The sequence below is a fragment of the Astatotilapia calliptera genome, chromosome 14, assembly GCF_900246225.1.
Source record: "Astatotilapia calliptera chromosome 14, fAstCal1.2, whole genome shotgun sequence".
Lineage (NCBI taxonomy): Eukaryota > Metazoa > Chordata > Actinopteri > Cichliformes > Cichlidae > Astatotilapia > Astatotilapia calliptera.
Genome location: NC_039315.1, coordinates 25,195,328 through 25,218,022, shown reverse-complemented (window position 1 = coordinate 25,218,022; position 22,695 = coordinate 25,195,328). Strand labels below are relative to the sequence as shown.

Below are 22,695 nucleotides of genomic sequence, written 5' to 3'. Positions count from 1 at the left end.
AATTCAGCTTTGATAGCGACACCTTACATTTATGTTCCCTCGTGTGCACTACAATGAAACAAACCCATATGTGTCTAAGAGCAAGAGCAGGGTGTGCGCCTCTGATGACAATATACTGCATAAAAAGGGAGCTACATAAAAAGAACCACTGACAAAACACAGTGCTTTGCAAAACATGCATGAAATATAATAATTTTTGATAACTGTTGAGTACAATCAGGCTATGAAAGCACTCTAACGGAGATACTAGCAGTTGGTGAAGTGCGACCCAAAAGTAAACAACTGAGAGTCACTGTAGCCCTTGATAGCTGTGCTTCATATGACAGGAAGAGCTAAAGGTGAAAGGAAATTACTGGTGGGTTACATGGTTATAAAGGAGGGCTTAAGTGGTTAAAAGCTCGACCCAAGATACAACATCCCAGGCAATGTTCCCTCTAAGCTGCGCGCGTGCGCAATTGCGCACTGCTGGCACGGTCTCTGCGCACAGAAAATCTGCGTTGCGCGCAAAAAAAATCTAACCTGAATTGCAATTAAAATTAAAACTTTAACAATTCTGTTTTGCAGTGTTAGTCAGTAAGTGACTGGCTGCTGGGATTAGAACGATGCCACCTTATCCCATAGTGCAGCCAATGATGCGATTCACAATCGTATATACGCAGCTAATCAACGTCATTGACAGGCTATGACAGCGTCCTTATGCACGTCAATGACAACGTGTACAACCATTGGAGATGTGAGCAGGACAGACGGAACAATTGACGGAAAAAGTGTGGACTTTATACCAGTTTTTAAATTGTGTTGACAGGCCACGTAAAACCAGAGTTATCATAAAAAAATATATGCAATGTTTGTTTTTGCTGAATACTATCGTTGTTTATATTTACTTCGGGAAGAAACGGTTAAACGGCGTTTTATAAGGAAAACGCTCGAAGGCGCTCTCCGCCTGGGCGGGGGGAGGGCGGGGGAGTGACGTCGGTGTTTTGAGATGTGAGAGATTTGCGACGTTTAGTATGGGCAGAAATCTGTGCCATCAGAAACTGAATTTGAATAAGTTAAATTTGAATTTGAATTGCTCAGATTGAATCTGAATTGTAACTTGAATAAATGCTTTTAAAAACTGAATATGAATTAGCCTAATTTGAAATTCAATTTATTGGTTTGAAAATGATCATCACTAAACTGAAATTGAATTTTATAGTTTGAAAATGAATTCATTTGCTTTGAAACCGTATTTTATCCTTTAAAAATTTAGCTCTTGAATAATTTCAGATTCACTTCTCACCATTCAGTTTCAGTTCTACAATTGACCCTGTGCACGAGAAAATGCTAACTTCCTGGTTTGAGACCGGATGTGGGGTTGTACATTTCCGGTAGCTTTACTTTGCGGTCAATCGCTACTGCAAAGATATACTCCAAAATCATGTCCAAAACTCGAAAACGGAAAGATCGCGTTAAGTTACAAAGAGCAGAAGGTGGGAACACTCACCACTGTTGTGTCACAGAAAATCTAATGATCACTTTTGACGTTTAAAGAGTTTAGATCGATCAGTTGTTTACATCACTCAACACAAGCAGAACTGCATCACTGCAGCAGAAGACACATTTCACATTCAGAAGCACATCTCTGTATAGTGACTGGTCTTATGATTTAAACAGGCAAATGTTCAGCATTCAAACTACAGGTGAAGAATAGTCAAACCAGATGTTTCCCCCATTATGTTGATATCAGCTAGTCAAGTACACACCTACACAGCATGTTAACAAACCGTGAAAAAAGCCACACAAAAAATGAATGATTGCTGGTAACGGTTTCTATACATTAGTATGTACGAAGAGTATGTTGTGACTTACCTTAAAAATTACAGTGGTCCCTCGCTAATAACGCGGTTCACCTTTCACCTCGCTGTTTCGCAGATTTTTTAGTGCAAGTTTGCATGCTTATTTTTTTTTTTTACGTCACATTGTGTCCTGCGTCCTGATCGCTGCAGACGATCTCCTCCGTGACGTCTCTCATGTACAGTACAGAATCGCTGCATCGATCGCTAGCAGTGTGACTCTGAAGTGCAGTACTGTATGTCCACAATGTCCAGGAAACGTTTTGCACCGTCAAAAAATAAAATTGGCTACTTGATTTCACCTATCGCTGGTTATTTTTAGAACATAACACCCGCGATAAACGAGGGACAGCTGAGAAATATAACATTTGAATCCCTTTTCTCTTTTGCCCTGAGGTGCAGGGAAAAAATATCAACAAGTCGATGAACATCATTTACAGATATATTGGGTAAATGCCCAAGACATCTATAGAAATGTAAATCGCCGCTTGATTCATTCATTTGCTTAACTTGTTTTGGACCATAAACCAGGCACGAATAGGACAACGGAAACAAAGCTCCCCACAGGAGTTTCCGCACCGGAAGTAGCATATCCTAACGTGCACACAGTCAATTCAATTTTAGTTCTAAAATTCAGTTTTTTGGGACTTACATCCGGTTCTGGTTCAAGAGTAATCAAGTGCAGATTAATAGAACTACGTTTTACTAGCGGACCGAAAGTGTTACTGACGGGAATCTACAGCGTCTTGAGCTGAATTAAGACTTCAGAAGTCATTCGTCATGTGGAATGACCAGCGGATAAACTCTCAGGTTGGTAATAAATGTATTACATGTATAAGAACAAGCGTCATGTTAACAAATGATAGCCGTACAGTAACTTTTATGCTTATTGTAGCTGTTAGCTCAAAACGCTAATTTAGCGTAGTTTGCCCTGAATTCAGCTTTGACAAACAAATATGATCGACTGTTTCTAGTAGAATTCCAAAGTTGTCATCTTGTACCCTGTCAGAGCCCTGTATGCTTGCAGAGACCCCTACAGTAGGGAAACATGCAAAACGATGTCCAAACCTTTGTATTTCAGCTTTATTTATGTCTTACACAGCATCCCAACTCTTTAGCTAACTTGATAACTTTAGCTAAAGTGAATAGTTAGTGTAATTCATTAGTGCAGCATTACTGGATCACATCTGTTTGAAGTGATATGATATGTGACTGTCACTGTGTTTAACTACCATAATAATTCTTAGGGTACTGAGTGCATGCTTAACTAGTTTTTTTTTTTTTTTTAACATACTGCTCCATTGCTATGTTTGACAGGCTGAAGTTGTCGGGTCACCTCCTAAATCGACCATCTTTTACAGGTGTTTTGTGCCAGAAATGGAGTGTCCACTGAAGACTGAAGACACTGAATCTCTACGCCTTGCCATTGATCCCTCTTGTGCCTTCATCTAGACAAGAGACAAACTTAACCACTCTCACATGCTCTGTACCTACATCACCTTCCCTGACAGTTGTAGCTTGGCTTATCTGAGGGTGAAATTATAAGAATGTGTTATTTTGCAAAGTGCTCTCTAGGGTTCCTAAATAAAATATGGCATTGAGGTCATTTCTTTTGAATTAATCCCTTCTTCTGAAATATAAGAACCTCTCCTGGTTTTAATGGCACTTTGGATTTCCTGACTTTCTGTTCCACTCCCAACCCCAAATAGATGCTGACAAGCTGACACAGTAACATGGAAGAGGGAAAGAAGTTGGAAAGGACTACTACAAATAAACCTAATGCCTAAAAATGTAAAATAATAATAATAATAATAATAATAATAATAATAATAAAGGCAAAAGATGAAGTAACAAGTTTTTAGTTTCTTGGTTATTCCAAATGATCATCTAGATGTCTGTGACATGTGATGACAAACACCATAATGGAAGACCTTTGTCATCACATGCTTAAACTCATCATATATTTTTGCATATGCTGAACAGGCAGTCAGACATGCTGTAACTGTTGAGTAGAAAACTGCATGAACACCATACGGCAGGGGTCTCAAACTCCAGTCCTCGAGGTCCGCTGTCCTGCAACCTTTCCATGTGTCCCTGTTGCAACACACCAAGTAGGTCATTAGGAAGACTATAGAACTTGACTGCATGTTGAGTTGGCAATTCAGCCATTTGATTCATGTTACAGCAGCTCATGAGTGAATGAACATGGTGCAATAAAAGTATTTTTAGAAGTATGTGTTTCCAAATACATACATTTACTTAAATTTACTTGAGTAGGATCAGGGGTTGCCACCTCAGCATGCAGTCAAGTTCTATACTCTTGCTAATGACCTACTAATTGTATTCAGGTGTGTTGCACCAGGGACACATGGAAAAGTTGCATGACACTGGCCCTTGAGGACTGGAGTTTGAGACCCCTGTCATATGGAATATGACAGGTGTGGTTGAACTGCATGAAGACTCTGAAGTTTCTCTTCTCTTCTGGCAGGACAGGAATGTGGCCTTGTCCTGTGAGCCACCGTAAGGATGTACTTAGAGTAGAACTGGACTGTCACCGGCCTCAGGCTCTTCACCTTTTCAAAGACAAAGCAGTCATTTAGATAAAATATTAGATATTGTTTACCTGTAAATGCACAAAGTAAATTTAGAAATGTAATTATTGTCAAGAGTGAACAAGCACTGATAGTGTAATCTACAGCTGTGGCCAAACGTTTAGAGAATGAGAAGTGTTGTTTGTTTATTTACAAAGTTTGCTGTTTCAGTGATAGTTGTATATCATATTATATCACTTCAAACAGAGATGATCCAGTAATGCTGCACTAATGAATTAGACTAACTATTCACTTTAGCTAAAGTTATTAAGTTAGCTAAAGAGTTGGGATGCTGTGTAAGACATAAATAAAGCTGAAATACAAAGGTTTGGACACCGTTTTGCATGTTTCCCTACTGTAGGGGTCTCTGCAAGCATACAGAGGGGGTACTCTGAGAGGGTACAAGATGACAACTTTGGAATTCTACTAGAAACAGTCGATCATATTTGTTTGTCAAAGCTGAATTCAGGGCAAACTACGCTAAATTAGCGTTTTTAGCTAACAGCTACAATAAGCATAAAAGTTACTGTACGGCTATCATTTGTTAACATGATCTTGTTCTTATACATGTAATACATTTATTACCAACCTGAGAGTTTATCCGCTGGTCATTCCACATGACGAATGACTTCTGAAGTCTTAATTCAGCTCAAGACGCTGTAGATTCCCGTCAGTAACACTTTCGGTCCGCTAGTAAAACGTAGTTCTATTAATCTGCACTCACTTGATTACTCTTGAACCAGAACCGGATGTAAGTCCCAAAAAACTGAATTTTAGAACTAAAATTGAATTGACTGTGTGCACGTTAGGATATGCTACTTCCGGTGCGGAAACTCCTGTGGGGAGCTTTGTTTCCGTTGTCCTATTCGTGCCTGGTTTATGGTCCAAAACAAGTTAAGCAAATGAATGAATCAAGCGGCGATTTACATTTCTATAGATGTCTTGGGCATTTACCCAATATATCTGTAAATGATGTTCATCGACTTGTTGATATTTTTTCCCTGCACCTCAGGGCAAAAGAGAAAAGGGATTCAAATGTTATATTTCTCAGCTGTCCCTCGTTTATCGCGGGTGTTATGTTCTAAAAATAACCAGCGATAGGTGAAATCAAGTAGCCAATTTTATTTTTTGACGGTGCAAAACGTTTCCTGGACATTGTGGACATACAGTACTGCACTTCAGAGTCACACTGCTAGCGATCGATGCAGCGATTCTGTACTGTACATGAGAGACGTCACGGAGGAGATCGTCTGCAGCGATCAGGACGCAGGACACAATGTGACGTAAAAAAAAAAAATAAGCATGCAAACTTGCACTAAAAAATCTGCGAAACAGCGAGGTGAAAGGTGAACCGCGTTATTAGCGAGGGACCACTGTAATTTTTAAGGTAAGTCACAACATACTCTTCGTAAATACTAATGTATAGAAACCCTTACCAGCAATCATTCATTTTTTGTGTGGCTTTTTTCACGGTTTGTTAACATGCTGTGTAGGTGTGTACTTGACTAGCTGATATCAACATAATGGGGGAAACATCTGGTTTGACTATTCTTCACCTGTAGTTTGAATGCTGAACATTTGCCTGTTTAAATCATGAGACCAGTCACTATACAGAGATGTGCTTCTGAATGTGAAATGTGTCTTCTGCTGCAGTGATGCAGTTCTGCTTGTGTTGAGTGATGTAAACAACTGATCGATCTAAACTCTTTAAACGTCAAAAGTGATCATTAGATTTTCTGTGACACAACAGCGGTGAGTGTTCCCACCTTCTGCTCTTTGTAACTTAACGCGATCTTTCCGTTTTCGAGTTTTGGACATGATTTTGGAGTATATCTTTGCAGTAGCGATTGACCGCAAAGTAAAGCTACCGGAAATGTACAACCCCACATCCGGTCTCAAACCAGGAAGTTAGCATTTTCTCGTGCACAGGGTCAATTGTAGAACTGAAACTGAATGGTGAGAAGTGAATCTGAAATTATTCAAGAGCTAAATTTTTAAAGGATAAAATACGGTTTCAAAGCAAATGAATTCATTTTCAAACTATAAAATTCAATTTCAGTTTAGTGATGATCATTTTCAAACCAATAAATTGAATTTCAAATTAGGCTAATTCATTTTCAGTTTTTAAAAGCATTTATTCTAGTTACAATTCAGATTCAATCTGAGCAATTCAAATTCAAATTTAACTTATTCAAATTCAGTTTCTGATGGCACAGATTTCTGCCCATACTAAACGTCGCAAATCTCTCACATCTCAAAACACCGCCGTCACTCCCCCGCCCTCCCCCCGCCCAGGCGGAGAGCGCCTTCGAGCGTTTTCCTTATAAAACGCCGTTTAACCGTTTCTTCCCGAAGTAAATATAAACAACGATAGTATTCAGCAAAAACAAACATTGCATATATTTTTTTATGATAACTCTGGTTTTACGTGGCCTGTCAACACAATTTAAAAACTGGTATAAAGTCCACACTTTTTCCGTCAATTGTTCCGTCTGTCCTGCTCACATCTCCAATGGTTGTACACGTTGTCATTGACGTGCATAAGGACGCTGTCATAGCCTGTCAATGACGTTGATTAGCTGCGTATATACGATTGTGAATCGCATCATTGGCTGCACTATGGGATAAGGTGGCATCGTTCTAATCCCAGCAGCCAGTCACTTACTGACTAACACTGCAAAACAGAATTGTTAAAGTTTTAATTTTAATTGCAATTCAGGTTAGATTTTTTTTGGTTTCTGTGCGCAGAGACCGTGCCAGCAGTGCGCAATTGCGCACGCGCGCAGCTTAGAGGGAACATTGCCTGGGATGTTGTATCTTGGGTCGAGCTTTTAACCACTTAAGCCCTCCTTTATAACCATGTAACCCACCAGTAATTTCCTTTCACCTTTAGCTCTTCCTGTCATATGAAGCACAGCTATCAAGGGCTACAGTGACTCTCAGTTGTTTACTTTTGGGTCGCACTTCACCAACTGCTAGTATCTCCGTTAGAGTGCTTTCATAGCCTGATTGTACTCAACAGTTATCAAAAATTATTATATTTCATGCATGTTTTGCAAAGCACTGTGTTTTGTCAGTGGTTCTTTTTATGTAGCTCCCTTTTTATGCAGTATATTGTCATCAGAGGCGCACACCCTGCTCTTGCTCTTAGACACATATGGGTTTGTTTCATTGTAGTGCACACGAGGGAACATAAATGTAAGGTGTCGCTATATCAAAGATATTACCATATGACACTTTTATATCGTGCCAAAATGCATACTGGTATTCTCATGGCTATGATATGGCACAGCACTAACACAGACTGTTTCACAACCTAAAGCTGCTCTCAAAGACGAGCATGACTCGTACATGCTGCTGCATCCTCATACAGCTGCAAAACGTGAAGTAGTTTTTTGGTTTGGACTCATATAGTGTAACTACTAATAAAGCAAAAGCAGATATTCAGTTCTCACAATCCACCAACTGTGGTGCACTTCTGCCAAGCAACCAGAGACAGCTGAGTAAAAGCAGCGCAGATGATAAATAGTTGTCTATGCACACAGACCGCCCATAATATGCTGTGACAGCATTCGCTATTGTGTTGTGTGGGTGTACCTTGGAGTGTACATACTGTATACTATTACTGGAATATTCACTAAAACAAATGCATATTTTATATGCAAAAATGCACTCAAGTTTTCCTGATTATACCATTATTCAATATGTTTTGCAGCAGAATCTACATTACAGCTGAAATCCATTTACATACATTTACTCTGAAGTCAACGGGGTCTGAAAGAACAGCATCTCATGAAGACGGTTCATTGACCCTATACAAAAAAAAAAAAACTTGCTGAGTTGAACTGGCAAAACACACTGTACCTAATAAAACAATAATGTTACAGCTGTGTCAACTAACTGCATGACAAGATCCTGTCATCATGAAAATCCAGTGTTTCTGCATACTCAATAAATTGGACAATGTCACAAGAGTCCAATCTGCATATTAGGAGGAAAACCAGGTGAGGGTGGAAGCACAAGAGCTGCCTATAAAAAACAAAAACAACATGATACCTGTGAAGCTGAACCAAAGTAGCCAGATTAAGTCCATCCTAAGTGTGTGTTTGTGTATGTTTTAGGATGTAAGGAGGTGTTTTGGGAGCTCTCACTGTAGTATGCGTTAATCCGTTTATTACACGTCTCAAAGTGATATTCACAGTGCTCCGCTCAGCACAAGGCCTCTAGCGCAGATTATGCCCGCTCCACAAACACAAAAAAACATCAATAATGCACAGGCACACACACTCAGAGTCAGTTTCTGATATACAAAACCACACTGACACACTTCCTCTTTCTTTTCACACGCATACTCACATTAAGCAGCACATTAAGGCTGGATACCCAACATGCTGTCAAAGCTAAAGTCGTTCTGCTGCTAACGATCCATTACACACTCCACATATCCGACAGCGAGAGGCATTGATGCAGTACCAAAAAAAAAGAGGGATTACCCCCTGTCGTGGCCACTGGATTGGTAGTGGTGTGTGAGAAAGTGTAAGGGGTGAGATTCTAAGGTGGCCATGGTGAAAAGACACAGACACACAGTATGAAAACGGGAAGGTACGACACTTCACTGTTTGATTCGCACACTGGAGAAACTCACATTTGCCTTTCAGGATATCAACATCAAATGGACATTTGAACAACTGCCTAAGCATTTCTAGGTCAACTAACAACAAAAACATATACCCTCTTTATGATAAGCTCATCCTTGATGTGATCCTCGCACAAATACAATTGAAAGGCATGAGGGTAATCAAATTTAAGGATGTGTGTTACAAACCGTTTGGAAGCGGGATTACTGCATTCATCCTGACTTCCACTGTGTTCTGTACCAGTACCTGGAGTGCCTGCTTGGGATGGAATATTTAAGAAAGGTTAAGAATTAATGGTTTAAATCACTCTTGTAATTCATAATTCATTCAAACACTTACTGTATTATTTTCTATGATCATGATCTGTAAAATAATATACTGATCACAGATAGCTATATCATGTATATGTGATTGCATACATGAAGGTTTTTGGTCTGCGCTCTTGACCATGAGTCTTAGCTCCTGCTCCAGGCTGCTCAGAGCATGTGCAGTTGTGTCTATCTCCAGGTCAGGGTCCTCACAGCCCATCTGGTCCACATTACAGATCTCCATGATCTCTCTGGCTGCTTGGGACAATGGACAAAATACTGGCGAGAATTCTGAGTCCACTGTGGGAATAAAGAAACAGCGAGAAAAAGGAGGGGACAAGGAATGAGAGGTTTGGCAACGGACAGTGCGAAATAGTTAATGCATACTTGGTAGATAGCCTGAAAGCAGATATGGAATAAAAGCCAAACAGGGAAATGGGTAGAGAAACGCATAAGCTGTGAATAAGGAAGGATGGAATGATGATCATGAGGCTGTACAGTAAAAGGTATTTTCTGAAAACAGCTACAGAGAGAGTGAGTGTAAGAAGTAGATAAGAACAGGTGTAGAGGAAGAATGGAGAAGGTAAGAAGAAGATGGTATGTTGCTCAGGATTCAAGAAAAAAGGGTCGATCACAACTGTCAGTGGAATGAGTGGTGTCTCATCCCACTCCTGTGTGAGCCACATCAAATTGAATCAGATTGAACATCCATCTCCACCTGCTCACAGTAAATTACATTGAGGCCCCCACTGAGAAGCTATGATAGTGTGGGTGTGTATGTGTGGCTGCAGCACACTGATTCCTCATGCTGCGTGCTGTCTAACCAGTTTCAGCTTCAGTGTTAAATCTTTCAGTCTTTCAATCTTCCATTGTCTCCTCACCTAGCCCTCCCTCCACCCACTCTCAGTGCCTGCCTCTGTCTTTCAACTGGCACAGAACCTCCACTTAGTGCTTCACAACCACCTGCACTGTCAAACTAAGCAGCATGGGAAGAATGATGCATGCAGGGGAGTGCTTCTAACGCATGTGGACACACACATACCTCTAGACTCGATTTATTTCAATTTTAAAGCAGATGGCGCACACATATTTAGATTTCTGCTACTGATAAATCTCTGTGCCAGATTTAAAATGTATGAAGTGTAAAATGAAGAAGACTGAACTTTGATATCACTCAAGCGTTCCTTTGGAAGGTCAGATTTGAATAATTCCATTCTGCATGGACTGTATGTGGGATATGTTAATAGCCTTAAGACAAATTGAGATGTAATACCTAACATATGCATCTTTTTCATGTGATATATTATTATAATTGTACTGTAGGTATAACTGCTGTATGGAACACACTACAGTAAAGTATGGAGGGGAAAAAAGGAAACCAAATGCTGTGAACTTTAAAAAGAGTTCCCCACTTACAAACATGCTCAGGGGCACAATGCTATTTTAAAACATTAATTAATGGCACAAGGGAGCCAAAGCACAGATGTTTTGGCGAGAAGCCTTCTTCTGTGTGCTGTCAGACAGCACATTGGAGCGGCACACTGACAAAACAGCACAAGGAAGCACTCTGAGAGGGAACTTGCCGAAACATCAGTGCTTAGGTTCCCTTGTGAATTAAAAATACAGAAAAAATGTCGCACACTCATTTTGATAGAATAGTTAAATATGTTTCAAAGTTGTTTTTATTTATTGTTTTTAACTAACGTACTCCTCCAACTTAAGTTTAAGCATTCAATCTGACAAGACTATTAATTGAGTGTAGCTTATGTGGGCCTCAAGAGTTGGAACTCTTGGATAAGATTAATTTAAAAAAAGACTTATGAAAGCAGGTTTAAATACTTTGACAACATGGAAAGAAGTGAGTTAGGCAAAATAATACAGAGAACTGATCAACACCGAGAGGGAATTAGAAATCTCACTGAATAAAACAATTTACTCTCTGGTCTTTCAGGTTTCTATGTGTGCAAATATGCATCAGCATAAAGAGATTAATGCACTGTTTCGTGTATCTGTATGAAAGGATGTATTCCTGGATCAACCCACAGTCCTGCATGTGTACGTGCTCAGTATAAGTGGATAATATGTCTGTTCACAACCAGCACAAACATTGAAATAGTGTTTCTATATGCAGAGATATAGTGTATTAATTGTGTCCACAATAGAATTCTGTGTGTGTAAATAAATAAAAAGCACAAAGAACTCTGTGTACCTGAAAATCTTCACATAGACACAAACAAAATACTCACAAGCACTCATGACAGCGCAAATACACTTCCACTCACCAGATGTTCCCAGTTCATCTGCTGATACTTCTCCTGTCCTGGATGAGTGAATCTGAATTCCAGTTGGCTGCCTGTGGTTGTCCTTCATCACACCGAAAACCAGGTGTTCCTCATTTAAAGCTCTGAAGCTGCTGCTTAACCCATAACTTTGTAACCCTAAATGAGTTAAAGGAAAAGTTAAAGACGGGTCATAGCACACCTCACCCAGAACAGCCATGCATACAGGGAGTGCAGAATTATTAGGCAAATGAGTATTTTGCCCACATCATCCTCTTCATGCATGTTGTCTTACTCCAAGCTGTATAGGCTCGAAAGCCTACTACCAATTAAGCATATTAGGTGATGTGCATCTCTGTAATGAGAAGGGGTGTGGTCTAATGACATCAACACCCTATATCAGGTGTGCATAATTATTAGGCAACGTCCTTTCCTTTGGCAAAATGGGTCAAAAGAAGGACTTGACAGGCTCAGAAAAGTCAAAAATAGTGAGATATCTTGCAGAGGGATGCAGCAGCTTCTGAAGCTTGATCATCGAACAATCAAGCGTTTCATTCAAAATAGTCAACAGGGTCGCAAGAAGCATGTGGAAAAACCAAGCCGCAAAATAACTGCCCATGAACTGAGAAAAGTCAAGCGTGCAGCTGCCAAGATGCCACTTGCTACCAGTTTGGCCATATTTCAGAGCTGCAACATCACTGGAGTGCCCAAAAGCACAAGGTGTGCAATACTCAGAGACATGGCCAAGGTAAGAAAGGCTGAAAGACGACCACCACTGAACAAGACACACAAGCTGAAACGTCAAGACTGGGCCAAGAAATATCTCAAGACTGGTTTTTCTAAGGTTTTATGGACTGATGAAATGAGAGTGAGTCTTGATGGGCCAGATGGATGGGCCCGTTGCTGGATTGGTAAAGGGCAGAGAGCTCCAGTCCGACTCAGACGCCAGCAAGGTGGAGGTGGAGTACTGGTTTGGGCTGGTATCATCAAAGATGAGCTTGTGGGGCCTTTTCGGGTTGAGGATGGAGTCAAGCTCAACTCCCAGTCCTACTGCCAGTTTCTGGAAGACACCTTCTTCAAGCAGTGGTACAGGAAGAAGTCTGCATCCTTCAAGAAAAACATGATTTTCATGCAGGACAATGCTCCATCACACGCGTCCAAGTACTCCACAGCGTGGCTGGCAAGAAAGGGTATAAAAGAAGAAAAACTAATGACATGGCCACCTTGTTCACCTGATCTGAACCCCATTGAGAACCTGTGGTCCATCATCAAATGTGAGATTTACAAGGAAGGAAAACAGTACACCTCTCTGAACAGTGTCTGGGAGGCTGTGGTTGCTGCTGCACGCAATGTTGATGGTGAACAGATCAAAACACTGACAGAATCCATGGATGGCAGGCTTTTGAGTGTCCTTGCAAAGAAAGGTGGCTATATTGGTCGCTGATTTGTTTTTGTTTTGTTTTTGAATGTCAGAAATGTATATTTGTGAATGTGGAGATGTTATATTGGTTTCACTGGTGAAAATAAATAATTGAAATGGGTATATATTTGTTTTTTGTTAAGTTGCCTAATAATTATGCACAGTAATAGTCACCTGCACACACAGATATCCCCCTAAAATAGCTCAAACTAAAAACAAACTAAAAACTACTTCCAAAAACATTCAGCTTTGATATTAATGAGTTTTTTGGGTTCACTGAGAACATGGTTGTTGTTCAATAATAACATTATTCCTCAAAAATACAACTTGCCTAATAATTCTGCACTCCCTGTATATTGGATTCATAAAAATGCATACTTCTTGTTCTCTTGCAGTTGCTCTTTAAAAAAATATATCATCTCACACTTTCACATTCTGATATTGTCCTTTACATGCTTTTAAAAAGGACTCAGAATATCTGGATCCAAAATGTACAAAATACAAAGAGACAGATCATTCACTGTCACGCTGCTATCAGTTGGACATATAGCAGGCAATTGGAAACTGCAATGGATTTTCTTCGCTATCTAAGTCTAGTTTGTGACCTTTCTACAGCACTACCACATGGAAAAACATTTTGGCTATGACTGAATATGAATGCAGCAGACTATAAAACTTGCAAGATGACAAAACAAAATACAAATATTTATTTCATTTTTGTTTGATAATTAAAGTAAAACTATTTTACACTGTATTTGTTAAGTATACAAATCACTGTAATCATCAATAGTTCATAAAATGTGGTATTTCAAAGGTACTTAGTAGTAGTTCATAATAACAAAAGGATGCTGAATCAATTTTAGGATTTTTATGAGATGTTATTCCACAAATATTGTCACATACACACGAATGAGCCCCTTCAAAGGCTTCTGCAGATTTAAATACTCATTCAAGTTAACAGAGCTGACAAAACAAGGTAAAAAGAAACACACACACACACGGCTGTAAGGAGATAACATACTCTATTAGCCTAAGTGACTTATATAGATTAATTCAAGTAAATTAATTTGATAAAATAATCCATTTGTCTATTTATCAGCAGAAACTGTACTAAACAAATATTGCTTAACAAGCTGCTCAACCAGTCCTGACAGCTGCAATGCAATTACTGCTGTTTTCAGCTCTCTCTCCTGTGGTCAGCTAATTAATTAATTGATTAATACTACTGACTGGAGAACATACTTACTACTCAAAATCAGCTGAAAATAAATAAGAGGGAAAGGGCGAGCAGTCGCATAACAGTTTGTCATCTCGAAAGAAAATGGAAAAGGCTGAAGCTAGTTTGGAAAACACACATAGATTTAAAGGGACCATTCTACATGTGTGGTGTGCGTGCGTGTGTGCGCGCATATGTGTGTGGGTCATTATCCTTCCTATTTGCCTGCCTGACTCTCTCTGTCTTTCCTTTTGTTGGACTCGATGCACATTTTGACAGAAACTGCACACTAACAACCTAATTTTCTGACTGATGAGGTGACAGGGAGTACGGAAAAAGGGACAGCAGGGTGAAACTGTAGAGCAGCAGACATATAAAACCTGTTGGATTGCAGTCTTGCCAACGAAAAAAAGGAAAGAAGATAAAAACAGAATAGACAGATGGAGGGATGGAAGGACATAAATGAGTGTGAAGTGTTGTCAAGGTGATATTCCTCCTTTCTAACCTTTCTCTCTCATTAACTTTGGAGGTTTAACGATGGTGGCAGAGACAGAGCGGGTTTTGACGAGAGGTTGGCTGCATGGTGCGAGGAGGCTAGCGGTGCCCTTGTGGGAGTCTCTCACCGTCAACCCTATTCATTTAACGCAGGCTCGACAATGAAACTGCGGAGAGTTGGCCGTTTACGCTTCATGAAGGAAAATGTTGATGGGGTCATTCTGGAATAAGCAAACAATGCTTGCTGAAAAACACTGACTCCTGTTTGAAATGCAAGTATACAAGGTATACTAAGAACTATGTGATTTGATAAATGGCATTCAAGTACTGTATGTGGCTGCTAGACTTCCATATGTTATGATGTTCAGTGCGAGGGGCATAAACACATATCCAATTTACAAATTATTAGTTTTGAAGCATTTCAAATGTCCATTTTGCAATCACAAATAGAACATTAATGCTACGCTCAGAAGGCAGTTTTCTCAGTGGCTACAGCATGGTCTACCACCTGCAGTTAATGTGCAACATTCTTAAAGCCATTTTGTTACAGAAGGGAAGGTGTAACAAACAAGAAATAAACACCAAAAGCAGGAGATAAAAGTCCACATCATCTCCCAAAGGCAAATGACAGCGATAGGTAATAAGTAATATACTATTACATACAAACCTTACTGCATACCATGACTATGCAACCATAACTAGTTAGCCACCATATTAAAACCACCTGATTAATACTCAGTAGATTGTCTTGGTTCCACCAAAACACCTCTGTCCTGTTAAGGGGAGGTCTTGGGGTATCCTACAGAGTCTTGCATCATTACACTGGCAGACGATAATTTGGTTCCTCTGGGTTGTGGTTTGTTACCTCTGTTGGTGTAGAATCTGATGAATCAATGCCATGACCATTTCACTGTGTTCCTTGAGTGATTATGGGAGAGTTTTTCTAGTGTGATGAGCCACATTGTCCTGCTGGAGGCCAATGCCGGTGTGTATTGATGTCATTGTGAGGGGCCCAACAGTTCTAAGGTGGGTGGGATACATGTTACAGTAACAACTACATAAATACCCAGTTCCATAGTACCCCAGCAGGAAAATACATTGTCAAAAAATACAAGAGATGATCACTTCACTTGTCAGTAGTTTTAATATTGTGGCTGTGTGTATTTGAACAGGATCATACACTTTAATTTCATTTGGATGTAACATTATCACAATACGTAACCTTTTTTAGCTTTCTGTGTTTTAAAGTTCCTCTTAAACTAAAGTAAAATTTCTGTGATGTGTCAAGGATGCAGGCTTTATTACTACTTTGTGACTTGTGAGTCTTTTGTGATGAAATATCGACATTTTAGGCAGGTAGAATTAGGCGTGAGCCTGTGTTTTCCTAAAGTTAAGAAAAGTGAGGAGCTAAATATAGGTAGAAAGAAGCACAGAGGTTACAAAGCATTTGAAAGCAAAGGCTTGCACACACTCACATACAACACAAAACAAAACGGCATCACAGGAAAGCTCCCTTTGGACCCACCAGCAGTAAATTATCAGTGTTGTCCCCAATCTCTCGTTTTTCACCAAGCAGCCAGCACTCCTCTGGGTTTAAAACTCATTTTCGTGTGTCTTGTAAGCTCTACATTTTTACATATTTGTTCTAAATCCTATTATGAGGCCTTAGTGACATGAATAACTCTCGCAAATTGGAAAGTATCTCCAGGCAAAAGCTGGACACAGAGGTAATCTTCACAATCTAATCTCATGAAGCACAATAGCAGCAACCACACTTTCTGATGTCGTTTAAAGGAAAAACAGGATGGCAATTGAAGAAATTGAAGCATAAAATCTCAAGCACACTATTCATACACATTAAAAGACTTTCCCTTTTTAACCTACCTGTTGGGTCTGAATCACGCAGTGGAGACTGGCATGTGTGAAGTGGGTCACAGTGTGCATGTTCTGGTGTCTCAGGTTGACCGGCAATCATATCCAAACCTAGAGGCGAAAACCCATGCAGATCACAGAAATGCTCTGATCCAGACCCAGCACTCTGGTTGTGCATTACCTGAGGGTATACACAAACAGATGGAGGAACACAGGAGAAGGGGGGATGGAAGGAGGAAGGGGGGAAGCAGTAAAAAGGGGAATGACAAAATGAAAACAGTGAGAAAAAACAGGTCATGTTAGGATGAGATAGTAAGTTGATACACGCAGAGACATGGAAAGAGAGTAACGTACAGTGGAATACAAAATAAAAGCTTGCTCTTAAAACTATCTGTGAATACAGTCCTTCCTGAATCAGTCCAAAAAGATAAAACAAGAGAGCAAACAATATTAATTTAACTTCAAGCTAGGTAAGCATGTTAAATTTGTATTTTTCTGTTTAGAATGTGCAAATACATATAAATGAGCTAGCTACTGTTCCCTCTCTCATCCAAACTTGATGAATTGATTTTTAATTAACCCTTGGAGCTGGCGAGAGCATCTCACAATAGTGTGGTGGGTTCGCTGTCGTCCCTTTGCAAGTGTCGTCCTGTGAGACAGAAGAAAATGTGGAAGCTCTGTTTAGATAAGATTAGATCTGATGCATTAGCATGCTAGCCTTGCAAGACATTGCAGATGGGCTGGGAGAGTATAGAAAGAAAGGCATGTGGGAATAGTGCCACACAGAGCAAGAAATGAGCAAGGATGGAGAATGACAAGAGGAAGACGGGGTAAAAGAAAGGAGAGGCAACACAACACAAAGAAACAGCAAGAGACCAAATACAATGATAGTGTGCTGCAAAAAAGGAAGAAAAAAAACCTTGAGATCTCTTTGTGCAGACCAATAGCTCCTCATAATAAGAAGGATGATGACTAGCTGCCTGAACTATAAAACTAGCCAACTGTTAGTAAAGTTAAAATAAAAGAAAAGGGCAGAAGGAAAGAAAAAGATTGAACAAAGGAAAGAGACAGAGAGAAAAACATACACAGAGGACCAAAGAGGTGGGTCCAGAGAGAGGGAGTGAGAAAAAGACAGAAATACCATCTAATCATTTTATGAGCAGTTTGATTCAGGTCCAGAGGCCACAGATAACCACCACCTTTACAATCATGAGCCTCATTTTATTCCAGCTTTTTAATAAAGCACTACCCTCCTTATTTTTTTTTCATTCCTCTGTCACAGTATAAAGGATTCATACCATTAAATGGCTGATAAGTCATTTGGGACCATTCAAGCACTGCCTTTTTAATCCACTCTGTTACTCTTTTCTTCCCTCAATGGTTTGCACCTTTAACACCACAGCTTTAGATGTCTCTGAGCTATAGATGAATAATGTAAAGTAATTAGTGTGATACAAATGTTATCTAATAGATCAGGTCAGCTACAATAAGAAACTCTAACTGTATGTCGCTGAAGCCTTCTCATTCAGTGCAGTGATTATGTCTAGTGTAATGAACTTCAAAAAGTTTTATTACTCAGCTTCAAGATATTTCCCAGATAAAGTTCAGTGGATGACTAGAATGACTCATTTGTTAATTCAATCAGTTATTTGTCAGCAATGAACCACTTATGCGAAGCAAAGGAGGTCATACAAGATTACTCATTTTGTGCAGTAAAAATCTCTGTGCGGCTAAAATGAGAGATATGCACCTCTGCATCAAAAACTTCTCACTTAATATTGTGGCTGAAAAATGTCTCAGTTAAGGTCATTATTGGACAATTTAAATGAGTCACACAGAAACAATGGTCGCAAATAGAATGGTTAAAAAGTTAATAGGTTAAGGTTCAAGTTACACCAGCAATAAAGACAAATCTCTTTTGTATTCGTTCCTGATTGTCAATTTGGCAGCCACTTACGAAGTTCAGCCATTTGCAATTTGCATAATATTCCTTCATTAGGAGAAGACTGATTCAGAGAAAATAATGCAATGACAGCTCTGTAATCCAAGGCTCCCTCTTTCAAGAACCAAAAGCAACTGGGAATACAGTAATATGTTACCATGGATAGTTCTGGCAGCTCTTCTGACTTATCAGTCTGCATGTCTTTTGTTGTTTCTGTCTCTGCAGGAACAAAGGAATCTTCTAGATGAGATATGGCAGGATTCTCTTCTCTGGAGCTCCCTCTCATTAAACGCCCTTGCATCTGTGAATCTTCATCTGAGGTATCTTCTTCAAGTGGATCCAGACCCAGGCTATCACTGGACATATCATCGCCACTGTCTTCAGGCGAAAATCCAGGAATACATGTTTAGAGAATGAAAGGTTTATTTTAAGTTATGATTACAATAAGTTGTTTGTTGTTTCATAGACTATGATTGTTGACTTTGATCTAAAATGCTATGGCATTATTATTATTATTATTATTACAGAATTATTGTCATCCAAACAATGTTGGACTAAAAACTGTTTATTATGACTCAAACCACAGCAGCAGGATTTTCATCTCTATGATGCAATGAAAACTACAACAGCCCTTTCACATGGCACTGCTCTGGCTGCTGCATTCTGGTTGTAATATGTCATTTTTAAGAGCACTCATAGTCTTTACGTATACATTAATTTTGCATTTCTATGGGCCACATGAACGTATGTCACGCTATGTTGCGGTGACAACGGCATGCACATGTGCCCAGCTGGTGCACTTGAACTGTACTTTGTTCCATGCAGCAGGAAACTTGGCTATGTATGGTGCAAACCATAGAAAAGAATGGGTCTCAGAACACAAGGGTGCCTTTATCATGTTTCATATGAAAGGGCCTTAAAGCTTTAATAAGCTGAAGAAGCAAGCTTTTAGAGTTACACCAGCTGAGAAGCTACAGTAAGTGGCAGAAGGATCCAAGAGGAAAGCACAGAGGAGATGGATGAACAGGCAGGTGTGAAAACTAAAAGTAATACCAGGAACAGATCTGACAGAACAAGCCATTATGAACTTACAGCCCAGACTTTAGTCAAATTCAAAGTCTTTTAGTAATGTTTTTTTCTGAATAAAACTGCACTTAGCAAACCATAACCATTACATACACATTCAGGACTGGGACCGTAATGTGTATGCAAATAGACCCAAACAAAAAGAGTAAGGAAAAAACTCAAATAAATACTTTACTTTTGAGCTGTGTAAATACTACCACACAGCTCAAAATACTCCTTTGAGCACAAATCTTTGATTGTTCAGTTACAAGAGTTAATTGGCTAGTAGTAGTACTAAATGTTTAGTGATATTCATATAAATGTACACAGCAAATAAAGTCTGTTCCTATCTTTCCAACCATTTGTTTTGGGCATACATCTGTACACATTGAGATGCATGACATTAACTATGAAGTTCACTGAAAGTACTCTAAGAGGGAAGGGCAATTCTCTGCTGCGTAATTACCTTCCTGTCTGTTCTAGCTTTATGTCAGGTATTTACTTAAAAACTAAACATTAATCAATACTAATAAAAAGAAAAAGAACACTTTTTATGGCTGGATCTAAATTGGCTTTGACAGCCCAGTGGAATAAAAGAAAGCCATTACTGCTAAGATCCACAAGCAGTTTATTCATATAAACTGCCTGACCAGTGAGAATTGTGTTCAAACTGTGGCATGACAAAGTGTTCTATTAGGAATCACTTTACTGCAAAGACCTGTGCTTCCCCATCCATAAACATGGACATTTCTTTCTCCTATTTTCTTTCTCCTATTTGTGATCCAAATTTGACTCCCCAGACATTATTGTCTGGTCTCGAGAAATCTCAGCAAATGCCTTGAAATGCAAAATGTATCAAATCAATTTATGAGAAATAGACTTCATAATAGAAGTATTCTCTATGTACAAATTGTAGCTATGCAGTGGAAAGAATATTTAGGAAGTAGGGCATATAGAGATGTATTTGCCTTTGCATTCAGGCAGACTTTAAACTACTAACAGAAATATCAGACTATGTAATTATTACTTGCTCGAAACAGTTTCTAACCTCTATTACCCGGTTATTTGGAAAGTATTTGTTACGCATGCCCTTTACCTCTGCTTTTCAACCTTGTTAGCGAGTGACCTTGTACCAAACCCTCCTTGGCCATTAAAGCTGAGGTGGAAATGTCATATCATATGATCTAAGAGTTGTTAATTGTATGAGGTGTAAATTGGCAATTCTTCTTCACAAGATAAGGTAACAATTAAATCTCTCATCTCATCTGCATTTTGTTAGAGTGAATCTAGAGTAGATCTGTAGTTAAAGCCAGACAGATCACCGCGGAGTAGTTTGCCAAGTTAATTTATAGCTGCAAGAATAAAAACAAAAGTGACATGACATGATAAGCATGTGAGAGAACTGAAGATGAGCTGAAACCACACAAAGACTGTTTTCACCAACTGTTTTGTCTTTGACAGTAACAAAGAAGCTTTTATCAGTCACATTGTGAGTCCATCTATTTGTAACAAAGATTTCTAACAATGTAATGTAATCACACAAAAGCAGTTTAAGACAAACCACTCTTAATAAATAGTTAATTTAGCACCCATTAACAAGACTTTCATTACAAAAACAAAGTAAATATTGGGTCTAATTGTTGCTCATCACCATCAGTACGCCCACAGGCACACACAAAGATAAATACCAGAGTGGGCACATTACTGCACTTCACTTACCTACTGATAACCTCTCTTCTTCATCCACTTTAACAGGAAGAACGTTATTTTGGGTGACTTTTAAGAGAGATAATGATGGGATATAATTTGTATCCTGTGACTGAGTTGACTCTGTTTCAACAGACCTAATAACTGGAGCGTCCTCAAATGTTTGAGTTGACCTATATGTAGAGTGTTCATCTGGAGGGGTCGCATCAAATAGAGATAACTTTGACAGGGTTTCTGAAGCCACAGCACTTATTTGTGATTGAGCTGGTTCCAAGTATTTTGCTGGTGAGTGTGCACTTGTAGTCTTAGGGGACAAAGGCAACTGGAGTTGATTATCTGATAGAAGAGATTCTGGGTCACATAAGAAATACTGGGATTCCTTTGGGGACATCAGATTGCTTCTTGGTGATTCACAAATCTTTGGGGAGGAAATAGGCTCTACAAATAACCGGGAAGATTGGGGTTGATCTGGCAAGAGAGCTGAGTCCGAGCATTTCTCTAATGGGGCCGGATGGTTCACTTTGGGCAATAAAGTTGAGTCAGTAGAGCTGGATGATGAAACTGTGAAAGTAGACCTAAGGGGAAATGATATGGATGGAGGAGGGGAGAGATGCTCATCTGAGATTGGCGACCTGCTACTAGTCGTAACTGAAACATCAGCTGAAGATTTGGGAGCTTTAAGCTGGGAATGTGGTAACAAGGAGATATGTTGTGGTGCTCCACAGTCAGCTGTTGATTGGGGAGATTGGCGAGGTGACTTTGCAGGTGATGTCTTGATTGACGACTCTGAAACTGTTGGATTCTCAGCAGTGGGGCATGTTGACAGCTTGTTTTTAGATAGATGTGCTGTGTAAAAGATACAAATAACATTCAGTGCATTGGTTGCTTTTGTAAGCATGAGTTCAGATAATGTTTCATAAGCATGGCTTAAAGAAAAAAAGGTTGTTGTTCAGGATTTTCAGACAGAACAGCATCACTATGCTTGAATGCAGAGCTCCAGTCACTTTTCTTGTTCTCCTTACTTTACTAGATCAGTGTATTAATATTTATGCACCACTTCCAAATTGCACAAGTCTGAACTGCAGCATTAATGGACATATACAAACAAAGAAACACCTGAGAAAACAGAATTCCAATAATCTGCACAGGCTTTTGGCTGACATGGACAAAGATTTTAACAAGAGAGACCCTGTCCACATCCAGGAGCGCAGGGAATGTGTGGAGAGGGTTTGCAGAGAGAGAAAGAGTATCACAGACAGCAGCGGGCCACGCATATGACAATATGAGGGAATATACAGGAGGCTGTGAAAAACCTCAGTGCAGTTTTG

The 22,695-nt window shown here is 39.5% G+C and overlaps 1 protein-coding gene across 4 annotated transcripts in view; it reads right to left on the bottom strand.

The window, feature by feature from the left end:
- The window catches only part of zbbx (zinc finger, B-box domain containing), a 73,245-nt gene that overhangs the window by 3,027 nt on the left and 47,523 nt on the right, over positions 1-22,695 (bottom strand). For 2 of the 4 annotated variants that reach the window (XM_026193237.1, XM_026193240.1), the window contains 7 exons: positions 21,380-22,213; positions 18,753-18,973; positions 17,234-17,302; positions 16,666-16,834; positions 11,654-11,809; positions 9,483-9,671; positions 9,252-9,321 (listed from right to left, as the gene is read on the bottom strand). In XM_026193237.1, coding sequence (XP_026049022.1) covers positions 9,252-9,321; positions 9,483-9,671; positions 11,654-11,809; positions 16,666-16,834; positions 17,234-17,302; positions 18,753-18,973; positions 21,380-22,213 — 1,708 coding nt within the window. The remainder of the gene's footprint in view (positions 1-9,251; positions 9,322-9,482; positions 9,672-11,653; positions 11,810-16,665; positions 16,835-17,233; positions 17,303-18,752; positions 18,974-21,379; positions 22,214-22,695) is intronic. The other 2 variants (XM_026193238.1, XM_026193239.1) reach the window with 2 other exon arrangements.